We start from the raw sequence: 18,470 nt of genomic DNA on the forward strand, positions 1-18,470 counted from the left end.
AATAAATATTTATTTATAATCATTGTAAAAAGCAAATTAGAATAACATATCAAATACGTTTACAAAAAAAAAAATTAAAAATTAAATTAAAAAATTAATTAAAATAGTATATTTGTTACATTATTTTATATAAAAATGTAAATTTCATTTATTATTTACAAAAAATTATTTTTTACGTAATTAAAAGTAATTAATTATTATGTATTTTTCAATTTTCTTTATTTTTATGTTTTTTCAATATGAATTTTTTTTTTGTAAATTTATTCAATGAATTATAATGAATTTTTATTATTTGAATAATTTCTAATGCTATCATTTGCATTATATATAATTACAAATATATATATTCTACTAATTCATGATAAAAAATCATTTAAATATTTGAAAATTTATATATATGTTTGTATTTCTAGAATGTCATGATGACGTCGTAAAAATAATTAAATTGTGTGCTCAATACGGATTGGTCTGTATTCCATTTGGCGGTGGAACAAGTGTAAGCGGTGCTTCCTCTTGTCCGGCAAATGAACGACGAACAATAATATCGCTGGATACATCACAAATGAATAGCATATTATGGATAGACAGGGAAAATTTAATTGCCTGTTGTGAAGCTGGTATTATCGGTCAAGACCTTGAGAAACAACTTCGATTACACGGTCTAACTTCTGGTCACGAACCTGATTCCTATGAATTTTCTAGGTATGCGATATTCTATTATAATGAAAAAAAATTTTATTTTTCTTTTTTCTTTCATTTTTATGTGAAAAATAAATCAAAATTTTAGTAAATATTAAAAAATAAGTTTATTATTTTTGTCATATTTAGTTATGTGAAATAAAAAGGTGCGAATAAATGAAGGTCTCGATGATATTATTAAATTAATCATTTGATAGTTTTATAATATTATAAAATTATCAAATGATAAAATAATATTCTCTTTAAAAATAGATAAAAATACTTCGCAATTTTATTTTCACTTAAAAAAACTAAAAAAACTAAAAACCTTACAGTTTCGAAAATGATTAGTATTTCATTAATTTCATCCTATACATACATACATACATAGGTATAGGTATATATATAATAGTCAAATATTATATATTATTTATGCAATTACAAGGATATTAGCCATATGATCGATTATATTTTTTGAAAGAACAGTTTAGGTGGATGGGTTGCGACGAGGGCAAGTGGCATGAAAAAAAATCGATATGGGAATATTGAAGATCTAGTTGTACGAGTACGAATGGTCACAGGTAGAACGGAAGATCCAGAAATAACATTAGAAAGAGGTATATTAGTACCAAGAGCTTCTTGTGGTCCTGATTTTGACCATATGATCCTCGGTAGTGAAGGAACTTTGGGCATCATTACAGAAGTGGTGATAAAAGTCAGATCATTGCCAAAAGTAATCAAATATGGTAGCATAGTTTTTCCACATTTTCAAGCCGGTGTATCAGCGTTGCGTCAGGTAAATTATTAACTTATTTAATATTTATTTATTATAATATTTAACATGTAATAATATGTTTTTGATAATTCTATTGTGATTATTTTTTCAAAAGTTTAATAAAAATTCTTAATTAAAAAATTAAAAAATTTGATTATTATAAACATTTAATATTTTAAAACTATTTAACTTTATTTCTCATAAAGTTTATCATTTTACATTTTTATGAATCAGGTAGCTAAGGCACGATGTCAACCTGCTAGTATACGATTGATGGACAATGAACAATTCCAATTCGGTCAAATGTTGCGACCTGAATCTAATTGGGCTGGTTTAATTCTACAAGGATTAAAAGAAGTTTATATCACTAGGATAAAACATTTTAAATGGGACCAAATATGCGTCGCTACTTTATTGTTCGAAGGTGACACAATTGCTGAGGTGGCAGCACAAGAACAACAAATTTATAATATCGCAAAGCAACACAATGGTATTCCAGCAGGAGAAACAAATGGTGAACGAGGTTATATTTTAACATTTGTTATAGCATATATTCGAGATCTTGGTCTTGACTTCTACATTGTGGCTGAATCATTTGAAACATCTGTTTCATGGAGTCGTACATTATCATTGTGTAGAAATGTGAAATCACGAGTGATAAGAGAATGTTATTCGCGTGGAATCGATTATTATCTTATATCTTGTCGTGTTACACAGACTTATGATGCTGGTTGTTGTGTATACTTTTATATGGCTTTTAATTATAAAAATATTTCGAATCCGGTAGAAACATATGAAACTATTGAACACATTGCACGTGAAGAAATTCTTGCAAGTGGTGGTTCTTTATCGCATCATCATGGTGTAGGAAAATTACGTTCTTATTTCTATTCAGAAGCAGTAGGAAAAATGGGAGTATCTCTTTATCGTGCAGCCAAAGCACATTTGGATCCTCACAATATATTTGCTGCTGGAAATTTAGATTCACATTGTGTATCAAAACTATGAAGTGAATAACATTGAAACATACATTGTGATAGCTTGGGACTTACTGTATCAGAAATCATTTTATTCAGAAGAATGGTTTCTGTTCAGAAAAATTTAAAATAAGAACAGGAGGAAGAAAAAAACAATTGATATTGCCATTTTTATCGTTGTTATGTGTGGTGGTATAAAGTAACAGTGATAAAAGAGACTAGTATAATATAAATAAATGTGACTCATGTGTTGTTTGGTACAAATACGGAATTGTAATTGTATCGACATTTTTATAAGTTATTATAAATAAACAAAACTTACTTACTTCTAGTACTTAATCAATATCATCCAACTTATTTATCTAAATTTCTTTATATATATATATATATATATATATATAGATATACATATATATATATATCTATAACTAATTTAAATCTTATATTTTTATACATTCATTGAATATTTGTTATTTTCAGTCTACAAAATTAATAAAATCACTGTTTTGCTATCAGGTCTGATTTACATATGTTCATTTTCAAAGTGATAAAATTTTAAATATGTATTAATATGTTATTACATTATTATGTCATTGATGATACTGATGTATAAAATCATAAGCTCACAGGTTATCAGCCTTTAAAGTAGACAGAAAAGAATCAAAATCATATTCATCATCATACTGTTGTTGTTCCCATAATTCAGGAAGAATTTCTAGGACAGAACGACTAATGCCTGGAACTCCAGTAATTTTGGGTACATCATCATCTTTTGTTTCTTGTTTTTTTCCTTTATCATCCAATGAAAATAAGTCTAGTAGCTAAAAATATATTATTAAATGAATTTTATTATAAACTGAAAATTTTGTCAATTTTATCATAGAATATTTCGGAAATCTTATAAAATATATTTAATATTGTTATCTCATTTTCAATATTTAAATAATTATTTAAAGATTACTAAATTTATTAAAGATACTTTATTTTTAATACATAATTAAAATAAATTTAATATAATATCTCTTTGAAACTTAAAAAATGTAAAAATAATATTGAGAAATTATATTATAATTTTTATTAAAAGATAAATTTATTAAAAAATTTTTATTATTATAATAGCTATAATTATATAATTTAATATAATGATTTATATATGTTACCTGATCAGTTGCCATTGTTTCCAAAGACGCGTTTTCTGTTGAAATTACAGTATTTGCAGTAAGAAGTTTGAATTTCTGTAATCCCATAATCTTTTCCTCTACTGTTGATCTTGTAATTAATCTATATACATTTACTACTTTTTTTTGTCCAATTCGATGTGCTCGATCCATAGCTTGGAGATCTTTCATGGGATTCCAATCATGCTCAACAAATATAACGGTATCTGCACCAGTTAAATTTAATCCGAGACCACCAACTTGAGTTGTTAACAAAAGCACATCTATAGATGGATCAGCGTTGAAACGTGCTACTACAGAATGCCTTTGTGCCGCTGGTACACTTCCATCGAGACGAAGGTACGTAACCGTTGGTAGATGTATACGAAGAAGATCTTTTTCTACAATATCTAACATCGCTTTTAATTGACAAAAAATAAGAGCTCGATGTTGGCTCACTAATTGTTGCTGTTGTGGTGGTTGATTATCTGGAGTACCACCAGCAGATACAGAATTGCGACTTTGTTGTTGTTGGGGTTGTCCTATGCCACAATCTAATAATAATTGTTTTAATGCAGGTAACTTAGCTCCATGTTCTATTTCTGCTAAAGTACTCTTTTGTTGTTTCAATGTATTACATATCTAAAAACGAATTATCAAGTAAATAAGTAAATAAAACATATAATAAATAAATAAGTAAATCTAAATATAATAGATATAGATTTATACTAACTGTTGTATATAATGGATGTCGTTGATTCAAGACTAATTTAGGATGATTGCAAACATTACGTAGATATCGTAAAGCTTCAAAAACGTGGCCACCATGTGAATCATTTCCCGTCGAACTACATGATGTAGAAGATAACAAAGCAGCAGAATGTCGAGTACGAAAATCTTCATATAACATACGTTGTAATGATGATAAATCGCAATAGTAATCTTGTGTAATTTTGGGTGGTAAATCTTGAAGAACATCTTCTTTATTTCGTCTAAGTAAAAATGGCAAAACCTGTATAATATAAAATTGTAAGAATTTATCTATGTAATATGTATGTAAATGTAAATAATAAATATATTTATATATTTATATATTATATATTTATTATAATAAAAAAGAAAATATAATGTATATAAAAAAAAGAATTACTTGTCTATGAAGTGCTTCCATAGCAAGAGCTCCAGCCTCTTGTTCTTTTGGACCAGCTTTTGGTTCTCTACAAGCTAGAATAGGACGTGAGTACTTTGCCGCAAATTGTTTTTCAGTGCCTAGAAAACCTGGCATTAAAAAGTCGAATAAGGACCATAGTTCAAGAACGTCATTTTGTACTGGTGTTCCCGAGAGTATAAGTCTATGATTTGCATGCAATCGTTTAGTTGCCTTTGCACTTTTTGTTTTTCCATTTTTAATAACATGACCTTCGTCAAGTACACAATAATTCCATTGACGAGTTTCAAAGTAATCGATATCTTTACGTACTATATCATAACTGGCGACAACAAGTCTATGATAAGTAACTCTTGGACGTAATTTTTCACGTTCGGGTGGTGTGCCAGCATATTGTAATACCGAAAGATCTTTGGTTTCGAAAAACTTTTCTGCTTCATATACCCAATGACCAGTTAGAGTTGGTGGACAAACTACTAGACTTGGTGGAGCATGAGGATTGCGATGATGATCTAAGGCTAATATACAAAGAGTTTGTAATGTTTTTCCAAGACCCATATCATCACATAAAACTCCATGAAGTTGATAACGATTTAAAAAATTTAACCAATTTAAGCCTTGTCTCTGATAAGAACGTAATTCGGCAGCTACTAAAATCGGTAATTCGGTATCTGGAATACTACGTGGATTTAAAAGTTGTTCTAAGAATCGTCGCTCTTGTGCTTTCTTTTCTCTAAAAAATTTTACAAATGCATAATACATAATTTTTATTGAATGCATATTAAGTTTATGTTCATTCTCTTTCTTTCACTAATAAAATTTAAACTTACACTAAATCTGGTGGATCTGCAATTGCACCAGGATCAAGAGGTAATAATTGTACAAGTGTTGCAAATGTAGCACTGCAAGCTAATCTTACAGCCTGATTTTGATCACTCATACGACCAAGTAAAGGAACCATAAAGAGTACAGCATATGGAACAATATTAACACCTAAATTTTCGACAAGACACGTTAATGCTTCAGCTCCACCCTGTCTTACTGTATCTACTTCACTAGGTGCTACTACAGTTGTTGAATATATTTTTTCTCCACCGGTTGCTTCTAGAAGTGGTATTATTCGGCGCGTAACATGAATCATTATCTGAAATAAAATTTTAATATAATGATAACAATCAAGGATTAACAAAATATTAAATAAAAATAATACCTTTTCAGTATCTAATGTAGCTAATACAGCAATACATCTTGATGCCATGTGTCTAACAGCTTTGTAAGGATGAGCCAATAATTGACACAAACATGAAAGACATTCTAGAGCGGGAGGCAGTAAAGCTTTATCAAGACTGGGAGCCATAATTTCTAAAACTTGTAAACCAAAAATTAATTGATTTACTTCTTCTTGAGTATTTTCACGACTAATGATTTTATCCTCTTCACGTAATATGTTCGGTAAAATTAATTCCCAAAGATGTGGTAAACGTGTAGGTAATTGTGAACCAAATAGCATAGCTATAAAAAATAAAAAGATAAATGAATTATAAATTTGCATAATTTCTTAATATTACATTTATTAGAATTTTTTATTGCAAACCTATAGCAGTAAGTGCTAAAGTAGCTCCACGACGACGAGTTCTAGCAGCTTTAGCTTCAGGTTCCTCACAAGCAAGTAATTCTTCTAAAGGAATTTCAGTTGTTGGTGGTCGACCAGGTCCTCTGCTTCCACCAAGTCCACTATTGGCGCCTCGATTATAAGCTATTCTTTCAGCATGTTTTTGTCTATTGCTTAAAGTAAGAATTCCATCAAATAGATCTGAGTCTGCATTACAATTCACACGAGGTGTAAATTCAATATCCGAACATAGGAATGTACATAAATTGGTCGATATCTACGATATAAAGTTATAATAAATTATTCTAAAAGAACATAATAGCTATTTATATTAATCATTTCAATTGTTTTGTGATTATACCTTTGCATTAGGAGAAGGTTTTCTATCTACACAAAGATCAACTAGATATGACAAATGCTTTGCAGCTAACTTTTGTAACTCTTCGTTTTCTTCACGTTTGATAGATTCCATTAATGGTTTTACCAATGGATTCAAAGGTTGTGGGGACGGAGGAAGACAATGTAACATCGTAGCAGCACCAGCGAGTGCCGCCATTGACATAACATTATACGAAAGTTGCTGGGCTGCTGTATCGGCAGCACCTATTTCTAATGCTTTTCGTCTATCTTCTAAACTTTCGATCAACTTTGGTTTCAACTTAATCGTACTAGAAGAGCCGCTAATATTTCCGCTCGATCCTCCGGAGCTTGTCACATTGCCCATGGCACAAAGTTCTGAAATTGGCTTTCCAGCAAGATTTGCAATTTGATCGAGAGTCATTACTCCTGATGCATCTATTTCGATAGGAACAGGCAATTTATAATGTTTGAGAGTAGCAATGTAATCACGACTGTCGTGTAGTAGACGAGTAAAAGATGTGGCGATCTCATCATAGTATACGCATTCGTTCAAACACTCCAATAGTCTCTTCCTTTTGAAAACATATTATTATTATATTACATTAACTAAAGGTAATATAGGAAGATTTATTTTTATACCTTAGAATATCTGGTATTGTAGGAGGTTTCATGTTATTTACAGTCGCCCAATGTGACATCGTTAAACCTGCAACAGTGCGTTGCAATGCCGAGCGCGAATTAAGATGTGCCAGTAATACTTTAGCATAACAAAGTGAAGGACTAGGTACATCTGGTGTGTAAGTAACACCTGGTGCGGGTTGTACTACGTAATGCGATAACAATCCTAACATTCGTGCAGCTCTACAACGAGCCTGAATTACATTTGATTTTCTTATATTTTGAGCTACAGTTTCAATTCCACCAATATAAACTTTTAATTCAGATATGGATTTTACATTTGTGCCGACATTATTATTTCCTCCATTATTAGTAACATCTGATTGTCCATCGCAAATACCAATAACTTGGTTACTTTTAGCTGTTTTACTAGAACTTATTATCATTAGCAAGTTCGGATTAAATGGCACGTGTTCCGGTTGCATAGCAAGACAGAGCCAAGTGCTGACAAGAGGACACGCAGCATGCAATAAAAGTTCGAGATCACTTTGTACGACTAGATTTTCCCAAACACGTTCAGCTACATCTTGTATGGCAATTACATGTTCTATCAGCACGCGTTGAAAAACATGACGAAGAGCTTCTTGCAAAACAAGTCCACCTCCTTCACCCCATCGTTCTTTTTTATTTTCATTATGAGCACCGTCATCTCCGGTTAATGTTTGTAATGTTTGTAAAGTGGCTTTACGTACACTTGAACTAGAATGACTAAGAAATGGCCAGAGTCGTGGTAAAACCTAGAATATATTCATAAAAACTATATTATATTAATATAAAAATTAAATATTATAAAAAATGGTAATTGTATTATTCTGATTTTTACTTGTGACAATGGTTGAGGTGTAAGACAAGCACGTGCCGAAGGTAATGAAAGTATAGCAGCAAGTAATCCCATAAAGCTATTACATGCTGCTGCTAGATCATCTTGTTCACGTAAAAGTTCCCAAAGACGAATTACAATTGCTTCCAATTCTAATGGTTTTAATAAACGTGGTAAAGCAGATGCTACTGGTATGAGTGCACTTGCTGCAGCAGCACCTACATCATCAACTGGATCAGAAAGACCTTTCATAGTAGCTGGAAATATTCTTGGTAAAATGTCATCTAATAGATCATCTCGTACAGCAAGCAAATATTTAAGTGCAAGTAATGCACCATGTCTAGCTTCCCATTCGTCATGTTCTAAAAGTTTTAGCATAACTGAAAGTATTCCTATAATTCCTCCATTTTTATTTTCATTATCATTTTTATTTGGCACTAATAATAAAAGAGAACCTAGTGCTTGGGCACACGTTTCCCGTACAGGTGCAACTACTTGATCAGAAACAAAATCGCCAAATCTATCTAGTCCTAAGACACATAATAATCGCAGAGCGGCATCAATAAGCCACTGATAATGACTTTCTGCCATTTCTTCTATAGTTTGATCCCTTGATTTACCTGCGCCTGTTAAATTTTAATTAATTTTATTAATATGATTCTTTTATTGTAATTTATAATTGTTAATATTTTTATACTTTTCCCATGAAGTTTTATAAGTTCTCGTAACGCAGTTGCTGCGCCGTGCCTTATTTCCCATTTTTGACTAAATAAATCTTGACAGAGATTTTCTGTAAACGATTCTAAAGGCCAATCTATCAAAGTATCTGGCCAACAACCAGTACTATCTGGTACTCCATTGGTTGATTCAGTCTGTGTATAATTAATGCCAATTTCTGATGAAATTACTTCCTCTAATTTAATTTTTTTATTTAACGATTCTCCCGTATTAACGGGAGATTGAGCATTTGAATTATTATGATAATCTTCGTTGTTACGATGGTCATCCGATTCTCGTGAACGTTTCGAAACCGATTGTCGTGCCTATTTAATAAATATTTTAAACAATTATATTTTTGATAATAAGATTTCAATGAAATGATTATATATTACCTTACGTCTAGCTCTATTCATTTCACGTCTACTAAGACCACCAGATTGTTTTAATGTTTCACTCACAGATACTTTAGTTTGTATATTTGAGGTAGGTGGTAATACTATTGGAGTAAGATCTTCAGCTGTAAATAATTCTGATGTATCAACTCCTATTAATTGTGGATGAAGACCTAACTTAGCAGCAATTTTTTCTTCTTGATTGGGAAGTAGCATTTGTTCTCCATCAACAGCAATTAAATCATATTCACTGCCTTCTGATCCAGTAAGATGTGAACTACGTGCTAAAATCTTTTCCATATCAAAGTCTTTCAAATTTAACTTATTATTTGATTTTTTTATTCCACTATCTTCTACCAATTAAAAATTGTAATATTAAAAATAAAATATAATAAATTTAAATAACAATAAAAATAAAATTAATTACCTATATGTGTTTCTTTTTTAATAGGTAGTGGATCCCAAACAGGGACTTGAGCAAGTATAGCTTGTATAGCTTGTGCAGCTGAAACTCTAGTATCCCATTGTGGAGATTTTAGTAGAGTACAAACTCTTGCTAATAAATGATGTAAATCATGAGGATGTAACCTTTGTGCTTCTCCTAACTGTTGTGCTGCAGCTCTTTTAGTTACTGCATTTGTCCCTGTTTCTAATAATATGAATAGCCTATCCAGCCTAATAGAAATGCATTATAATTGTCATAAAATTCTTTTTATTATTATATAAAGTTATAAATAATAATCTATTTTATAAAAATATATATAAATCTTACTAATAATATTTCTTAATTATTAAATTATATTCATTATTATATCATAATAAAATATTTTATTTTAAACAATAGTAAATATTATAAACATTCATATTACTTTATATATTTTATTTCACATAAATAATTATCAGTATTTTACCTTGATGTCATGTTTATAAGTAATGTTGATCAATGAACAGCTATAAATCCCTAAAATCAAAATAAAATAATAATATATATATATATATTTATATATAATTTTTACAATAAATAATTTTTACAAATATAAATGAGAGATTATTATTAAAAATTATTATATATAATATTAATATTTACAAGAAATAAATATAAATATATATATATATATACATATATTTAAAATATTGTTAAATATCACAAAAATTCAATTGAAAATATATGGAATGCACCAACTATGCAAAATAAAGTGGAGTACATGAAATATCAAAATAAACAATATATTATTTATTATTTATTTAATAAAAAGAAAATGATCTAAATAAAAAAAATCGATTGTCAAGTTTAAGAGCGAAAGTTTGTTGCAGTTTGATTAATGAAAAAAATGATAGATGACATCTGCAAGAATGTTTTTTAATCGATACAAAGTTTGGAGATCTATATAATGAAAAAATTGGGGAAAATGATATAAGTTTTAATTAAGAAAATTAACCATAACATGATATTTTTTGAGATATTATAAAAAACACAATATGGACATATAAATAAATAGTGAACAGTCGTACAGCATACCTGATTTTAAAATATAATATATTTAATTGCTAGGTTTCAGCTAACCCGCATAGCCGTTTCCCACTGTATTGATTCCCCGAAAATCACATTACGCTGTATATTTCGAAAAAGTCGACAGCTAGACAGACTACTTGTCAAATTTTTCGGAGAGAAACGCATGTTACAAGCATCAAATTTATACTGACAGCCATGTTGCAGAGGAACCTGAGTTTTGTCCCCCAATTTTACTCTCATTGGTGGATTATTTGCATCTTATAGATCGATGAACCAATCAACGTTTTCTTCGTGCAATGATCACATTAAGTTGCACATGCTTTATGCGTAGAAAGAAATTATGCCGCGTACACATACGTTTTAGGAACACTACTTTCAAAATTATTATATCATTCTTTAATAATAAAATCAGAATGCATATGTATGCTTCCTGTTATTCTCTTATTTTATAATACTTCTATTCAATTTAATTATTCATGATTCTTGGTAAATTCTTTTTTACATTTTTATATATCGTTTTAAAAATTTTATATTTACATATTTAAAATTAAAATTATATAATTATACTATAATTATACCATTTTATAAATTCTAATATATGAACAATTTCTAGTATAATAAACAATTTTTCATACACTTTTCAGTGTAAAACTAAAATTTAAGTTTGAAATTTCGATATAAGTTAGAGATTAAAATAAGAATATATATGCAAATAATTTAAGATATTCATTATTTTTTCTAATTATTACATTGATTTATTCACTATATTGATATTATTTAATTTATATTTATTATTTTAAATAACAGAATTTTTTTTTTAAGTGAAATATAGAAAATATAAAAAAATAATAAAAAATAAATTATGAAATATTAAATATTTTTTTATATTCTATGATTACACATAATTAAATGTTTGAATAATATTTATTTTACATTATAGATGTCTAAAATTGTTGACATTACTTTTGTTAACTAAATCATTACAATAGTATTTCATTTTGAATACATTTTTATATGTAAAACATTGATAATATATAATGTTTTAATGATATTTGTAATTTCTATGTCCCCCTGAAAATGAAAATGTACAATATGATATTAATATGCTAATTTTTATAATTAATAATCAATTATAAGATTGTATATAAACTTACTGAGACGCAAATAATTTACGCAATAACCAAATATTGAACCTAAAACGGCAGCTTGATATAATGGAGCCATATTTGCTTTCCTGGGGTGTATATATTTTAATTGCCAACGCCAATGTGCTGTAATTTTATTATAATTAGAACATATTTTAATATTTGTAACAATATTATAATAATAAATTTTGATTTTATAACATAAGAAAATATTAATGACTGATATATAGATTTTTATGAAATTTTATATAGTTTGATTTCAATGAATTATATAAAATTTTATAAAAATCTATATATTAATCATTAATGTTATCTTGTAAGTTAATTTTAAATATTTCTTTGAATATATAAAAATATGTAGAGAAATTATTTCAATTGATTTAAAATTAATTTTCTCGATAATATTATATACATATAATAATGAAGATTTTAATATAAGTATTACATAATTTGTGAACTATATATATATTTATAAAATGACTTTATACCTCGAGAAATTAATGCTGCAAATTGTCTTAATCCTTTTTCACGTCGACTAAACCATGCTGATAATTCACCAAGTTTGACATCGCCAAATGGTGTATCAGCTATAAGAATAAATAATAATTAATATATTTAATTCATTTACAATTAAAAAAATAATTAAAAATGATTTGTATCTTACGTTTCCCGTAGTATCGAGAAGGATCATATGGGCCATGTTCTGCAGGATTATATCCTTCGGGATAACAACCCCAGGATTTAAATTTGATTAATTCAGTGAATTTATTTTCTTTAATCGTCATTATAAGATGACTAAATTATTTAACACGTACTTATACTTCGAATGTTTCGATGAATAAGTAATACTGCATATAGGTTATTTCGGATACAGAATATACAATCACTTAAAGACAAAATCCCTAACTATGTAGTTAAATTATTATATAATGTTTTTGCTAGTGATTTTATAAAAATTTAATAGTGATATTATTCATAATAATCTTAAATTTATTACATATTTATTTGCAAAATAAATTGTAATAATAATATAATATAAATATAATGTTAATTATTAATTTTATTTAATATTGATCAAGAAAATTTTTATTTTTAAATTTGAAAACGTACGGTTTTATTCATACATATATCTAATTTTAAAAATTTTATTTACTTCAAATTTATTTAAAATTTTTATTGTAAGATTTTATTTATATTAATATTATAGATGACTTAAAGTTTAAATTTTATGGAATAAGTATTAAATACACATATACATATTTAAGATAATAATGATTTAATTTCAAAATAAACATTCAGTAACTTTTTCATTAAAATAAATAACTAACATGCATAGAAATTATTTTTTATTGAAAATTATATTTTATCATTTGCTAATTAATTTTAAAATCTGATATTAAATTTATAAGTTACCTTTTACATGCAAAATTTATATTGCAGTAGATATCAAAATCTTGACAAAGATAGAATATAATTCTACAATGCTTTTTTAAAATGTATTGTTAATTATTAAAAGTTACTAATTATTAAATTATTGAATTCTTATTTAATAAATTCTCAAGCCATAAGTGTAGATACTAAAAATAATATTTATATATCTTCCACTTCTATTTAAGCGTATTGAATTTTTAAATTAAAGTATGATTATAATTATTATATACATGTAAGATAATTGATATTTGTGCTCGTTGTTGATCAATTTATTTCTCTATTTCTTATTACTATCACTAGCCTCTAGTGATCATTAATTTTATTATATTCTTATATTATTATATTCTTATATTCTTTAGATATAAAGATTACTTTTCTCCCTGAATTCAGTAGAAAGTTGGAAAATTTGCGATCACTTTTTTTTTAATATTCACTTTCGATTCAATGAATTTATGTCATGAAGTTTTATATTCTTACTAACTTCCGAAATAAATTAATTTTTTAATGATGGAAATCATTTTTCAAGGTTAAAATGACAATGAAGCTTAATAAATATAATTATAAAAGTCGCTCCTTCAGAGATTTGTTTTAATTCATAAATATATGCCAAACACTTTTTTATTCGAACAAAAGCGAATTTTAATTTTGTCTTGTAAATATAGCTATTTTGAAATTTTTAGTATTTTTGTTTCAAAAGTTACATATTTAAATAAAAATAAAATTGCTCATTTAAAAAATTGTTTCATTTAATTATGAAAAAAATTTCTCATTAAAATAAATAATATATTATAATAAAAATATTTATCAGTTTTTTAAATATGTATAGTTATTCGAATAAGTTTAATTAATAGATTGCGGATATTTTATTATTATTATTAATTTAAATTCAGTTTTATTATATTTTCATTTTTTTATAAATAAATGGAAAAGTGAAACCTGAAAAAAATTTGTATTTATTACGATAAATATTTTACTTTGGATATTTTTCCTATTTTTGTATATTACATATATTACAAATATTCTTTTGCATCTTTAAATTTTCCATAAATGCATATACATATATCCGCATTCTATTGATAAGTTTTATATTTTTCAAAAAATTAAATTTATTATTATTGTTAGGACTTTAGAAGGTCAATAAATTCTAAAAAAATATATATTTCAAAGATAATTTCACATATTATATTTTTTAAAAAAATGTTAGATATCATATGAATTTCTTGAAAAATTTCAATAATATTGGTAATTTAATTGTCTTATTAAATTAAATTTTTCAAGAAAATTTCATTGATTATAATTTTCCTATTTTTATTTTCATTTTCATATTTCTAATTGTTAATATTTTTTTTTAATAAATTTTTTCATTACAATAAATTAATTCTTGCAACATCTTTTATTATTTTAACTCAATACTTTTGAAAATATGTATGTATATCTGTTCATAAAAATCAAGATCTTTAATATTTTTTAAATTTTTAGTGTTTGAATTAAAACGTTTCTAAACGGAAGCAGCAACTTCCTGTTCCATTTCATGTAGCATATTATATAATCGTGTTTTGAGATTGTCTGGTACTGCAGCACGTGGTAAATGCTCGATGTCACCAGTTGGATTCGCACATTGTCGCAAAAGAACCGCCAGTGAGCTGGTGGTATGCTCTGACATTAATAGTCCAGGAATTATAAGAGTCCCTGAGAGAGTCCAACCGAGAAATATTTTCTCGCATATAATCTGAAATTGAATAGCCATTTAGCAATAGCAATTAACTTTTCCGATATTAATTTTATTATTTTTATAATTATATTTAATTTATAAAATATATATATGTTAATAAAATATGTTTTAACTATATATATGTATATTTCAATTATTTGTAATTTGAGAATACTGAAATAAACTGAACAACAGAATTTTTTCAAATTAATTTAACTGATTCATTAATCAAACTATAATTATTAATTACTTGTAAATTATTGTTGGCAACCGGTGACTCGCATCGTTTCCTTTTCGAGCAGAAAGACCTGCAATCAAAATAATCACAGTCCTCGTGTTTTTCACAGCTTTTGCTGTCCGCAGTGATACGGCTGATAATCGTTTTAGGAAATACCGCGTCCAGATCGAGGAACTTGAGTTTCTGCCCGCCTAAGGGCAAACCGAAATGGTTTATCTTCACATCGCACAGATGTATCGGTTCGGGAAAGTTGGTGTCGAGTTCTTCGAGCAGGTCTAGTATCATCACGGCCAGCTTCAATCGTTTCGCCCATTCCGGTTTCGAATCGGAGAGCGCGAGAACTGTCGTGGGTGTTTCTATAGGTCGTACGTATTCAACCGCGTAGAATGTCCCGCATGTGCCAATCAACTGTGGAAAAATGTCCCTGTCTTCGTACAGAATGCTCATCAGATACTCGTTTTCCTGTAACAGCGGCCACAGATTTTCCATCTCAAGCTGTCGCCTTCTGGGCTCGGTCTCAACACGATGCGTACGAAGTCGCGCTAGCCTCTCTAATTGATGCTGAGACAGCGTCACGTTCAGCTTGCTAACGACCAGATCTTTGATCATGGTGTTGAAGTCCGTCTCGGACGGGAAGTGCCTCGTTCCGCTCGTGTCCGTCCAAAACAACGATTCGAACTGCTCCGATGGGGCTTTCGTTCTGAAATTGCAATCATGTATATCGTGTACATTTCCGTTATTTATATATGATAAATTGGCGTATAACTTTAATTTTAATTTTAAAAATAACTTTAATTTTTCAGAATTTAAAAAAATTCTAAAATATTTTTAGAATTTTGATAAACATTTTGATAATAAAAAATTTTAGAGAATGCAGCCATCATTTTTAATTTATAACTTTTTTTGAATTTATATAACATAAATCAAGATGATTTTCTTGATAATTGATTCAAAAACAGTTATATTTAATGGCAATAAAAAATTAATTAATTTTTTAAATTTTTCTCATCTTATAGAAAGAAAGGAGATCACAAATAATATCACAAAAAAGGTTTTGAAAAAAGTTGGAAAACACTTGATGTGATATATATCATGAAAGAAAGAAAAATGAACCTTGAAGCCTTGAACACAAGTCGAGTTGTCTCCCAGTGAGCCGAGAAGACTGCTTCTTTGCCCGCGTGCAGTGTTTCGCAGGCAAGCGAGTGAATCCTTCTTTCCGCGCATAGTGGATCGCAGAGAATTCCTATTGCAGCTCCTTTTTTGTGCGTGCTGCACTGAAATGAGAATAATGATCAGGTACCGTAAGAATAATTCGCATTGTAAAAATTCTTTCAAGTATAATCAAATTATCATCGAATCACTATATTTCATTTTTTTAAAATTTTAAAATTTTTTCACAATACGATCTCGTTACTATATTATTCTCCTTCTTACATATTTTTCATTTACAATATTTTTACGAGCATTCTTATGACAAAAGGGTTATGTCAAAAACTCGGTAAAACATCGAACTGAAACAGGGAATTTTTTTAAACCAATTTTATGATTGAGGCGAAATTTCTCGCAAATCAGACTTCGCCAGTTACTTCCTTTAAAACATTATTTATTATACATTTATTTTTTGCATTATATTCACTCATAGTTTGTCATCCCGTTTAACATATAACAGTTTATATGTTAATACAAACAAGATGGCAAGAACACGTATATAAACTACTTTCTTTAAAGCAATATAATTTTACTTTTTCTTGTTTTGAAACGTCTGTGATTTGTATATATATATAATATTTTTTTCTTATATTATTTATTATGAATATATAGATATTTTAAAATAAATAATAATAAAATATAATAATAATCTATTGCTTTAGAAAATTCGTTTATCCAAAGGAAAATATAAAATCGTAAATATGAATCGTTTCTTTGTGCAATTTCCTCAATGAAATCAAGTTTCATTCAAGATTACTTGGATGTCGATGACGACAATGGTATTTGAATCGCTCGAGCGATCTCCGTTCGCATGTAAAAGTCACGGTTTAAGGGATATTCCGTTTGCGAAAAGTGTATAGGTTAGGTTTAAGTATCATATAAGTTTGTTTTCTTACGTTTATTGCGAACTTGAGAAAACAGATTCCGGCGAGAGTACACTATCAGTCAAAAGTTTTGAATCACTAACATAATCCAAAATTTCAAGAATCGAAACAAGAGTTAGGTTAGAATTTTATTCTATATGTCGAAAAATTTTTTTATGAAGGATCTATTGATATAAATGAAATTATTATTGATATCTATAGTGTTAATTATACTCACTAATAATAAAATTGACAAAAGGTTCAATGTAAATATATAACTGGAAAAAAGATTTCAAATTTTTGATTGGTAGTGTATGATCTACACCTACGAAACATGTTATGTTCCTCGTTATGTTATTTTCTTCTAAAAGTCGTTCTGGAATGAAGTAAGGTTATTGTGAGAGAGAAGATACATTGTTTAAGAGATTACCATAAACAGAATAAAGAAATATTGCGAAACTTTGGCCGAATAATGGGTTAGTTTTTTCCTTCAACCATTCACTTAGAAACTTGTTTATAACATAATTTATCTTAATATTAACAATAGCATAATTTATCTTAATATTATCTAATCTAATATCTTAATACTTAATACTAAACAAATCCTATTATGATCAATTATGTAATGTTTGTCGTAAACATTTAATTAAAGTGCAAAATATGTTATTTGATAAAATTGTATAATTCTTTTTAAGAAAAGACTAATTCAATTATAAAATTTTTATTAAATTCAATAAATAAAAACTCATATTTTGACTATTGTATTATTATATATATATATTAAATATTTTAAATTTATATTTATGAATTTTATATTATTATATGAATTCTTTCATTTTTATGTTTCTACAATATATGTATTTTTCATCCAGAATATTCATAGAGTATTCAAAATTCATGAAAAAAGAAATAATCTTTATCATTGTCCCAGAATCACAAGTATGAATACTTGAGCAACGCGAAAAAAAGAAAAAAAAAAAAAAAGGGTAGAAGTAGAAAGTTATGTATAAAACGGATTACGGA

General features: G+C 27.6%; 4 protein-coding genes across 5 annotated transcripts in view; 1 reads left to right on the forward strand and 3 right to left on the reverse strand.

Moving 5' to 3' along the window:
* Nucleotides 1-2,755, forward strand: part of LOC102681073 (alkyldihydroxyacetonephosphate synthase) — a 12,386-nt gene extending 9,631 nt beyond the window's left edge. Inside the window, exons 4-6 of the mRNA XM_006613212.2 lie at nucleotides 414-702; nucleotides 1,165-1,474; nucleotides 1,688-2,755. Coding sequence (XP_006613275.1) covers nucleotides 414-702; nucleotides 1,165-1,474; nucleotides 1,688-2,461 — 1,373 coding nt within the window. The 3' untranslated portion in view covers nucleotides 2,462-2,755. The remainder of the gene's footprint in view (nucleotides 1-413; nucleotides 703-1,164; nucleotides 1,475-1,687) is intronic.
* LOC102681324 (TATA-binding protein-associated factor 172) lies at nucleotides 2,684-11,045 on the reverse strand. 2 transcript variants are annotated; one of them, XM_006613215.2, is made up of 15 exons: nucleotides 10,857-11,045; nucleotides 10,249-10,298; nucleotides 9,765-10,012; nucleotides 9,338-9,687; nucleotides 8,923-9,268; nucleotides 8,229-8,851; nucleotides 7,367-8,142; nucleotides 6,729-7,299; nucleotides 6,350-6,644; nucleotides 5,966-6,267; nucleotides 5,586-5,899; nucleotides 4,738-5,488; nucleotides 4,321-4,599; nucleotides 3,591-4,229; nucleotides 2,684-3,251 (listed from the first exon to the last, which is right to left on the reverse strand). In XM_006613215.2, exons 2-15 carry the CDS (start codon nucleotides 10,257-10,259, stop codon nucleotides 3,054-3,056), a joined length of 5,703 nt encoding a protein of 1,900 aa, XP_006613278.1. In that variant the 5' UTR covers nucleotides 10,260-10,298; nucleotides 10,857-11,045; the 3' UTR covers nucleotides 2,684-3,053. The 2 variants fall into 2 exon arrangements, with proteins under 2 accessions (XP_006613278.1, XP_006613277.1); XM_006613214.2 differs by having other exon boundaries at nucleotides 9,338-9,690.
* Nucleotides 11,046-11,755: 710 nt separating this feature from the next.
* Nucleotides 11,756-12,900, reverse strand: LOC102681197 (putative ATP synthase subunit f, mitochondrial). Its single transcript, XM_006613213.1, has 4 exons — nucleotides 12,660-12,900; nucleotides 12,484-12,582; nucleotides 12,005-12,121; nucleotides 11,756-11,921 (listed from the first exon to the last, which is right to left on the reverse strand). Exons 1-4 carry the CDS (start codon nucleotides 12,778-12,780, stop codon nucleotides 11,893-11,895), a joined length of 366 nt encoding a protein of 121 aa, XP_006613276.1. The 5' UTR covers nucleotides 12,781-12,900; the 3' UTR covers nucleotides 11,756-11,892.
* A 1,867-nt stretch (nucleotides 12,901-14,767) lies between these two features.
* LOC102671355 (divergent protein kinase domain 1C) overlaps nucleotides 14,768-18,470 on the reverse strand; it is a 7,354-nt gene continuing 3,651 nt past the window's right edge. The window contains exons 2-4 of the mRNA XM_006613224.2: nucleotides 16,489-16,649; nucleotides 15,388-16,075; nucleotides 14,768-15,155 (exon numbers count right to left, since the gene is read on the reverse strand). Coding sequence (XP_006613287.1) covers nucleotides 14,925-15,155; nucleotides 15,388-16,075; nucleotides 16,489-16,649 — 1,080 coding nt within the window. The 3' untranslated portion in view covers nucleotides 14,768-14,924. The remainder of the gene's footprint in view (nucleotides 15,156-15,387; nucleotides 16,076-16,488; nucleotides 16,650-18,470) is intronic.

The sequence above is a fragment of the Apis dorsata genome, unplaced genomic scaffold (assembly GCF_000469605.1).
Source record: "Apis dorsata unplaced genomic scaffold, Apis dorsata 1.3 scaffold_137, whole genome shotgun sequence".
NCBI lineage: Eukaryota > Metazoa > Arthropoda > Insecta > Hymenoptera > Apidae > Apis > Apis dorsata.

Excerpts from the sequence above, each read along its gene's own strand:
- LOC102681324 (XM_006613214.2), bottom strand. Across the intron at positions 9,269-9,337 it reads TGAATAGAGCTAGACGTAAG|GCACGACAATCGGTTTCGAA; the intron begins GTAATATATAAT and ends TTTATTAAATAG. Across the intron at positions 4,600-4,737 it reads TGGAAGCACTTCATAGACAA|GTTTTGCCATTTTTACTTAG; the intron begins GTAATTCTTTTT and ends TATATTATACAG.
- LOC102681197 (XM_006613213.1), bottom strand. The coding sequence starts at position 12,780 with ATGACGATTAAAGAAAATAAATTCACTGAATTAATCAAATTTAAATCC. Across the intron at positions 12,122-12,483 it reads TGCAGCATTAATTTCTCGAG|CACATTGGCGTTGGCAATTA; the intron begins GTATAAAGTCAT and ends ATAAAATTACAG. Across the intron at positions 11,922-12,004 it reads CGTAAATTATTTGCGTCTCA|GGGGACATAGAAATTACAAA; the intron begins GTAAGTTTATAT and ends TTTCATTTTCAG.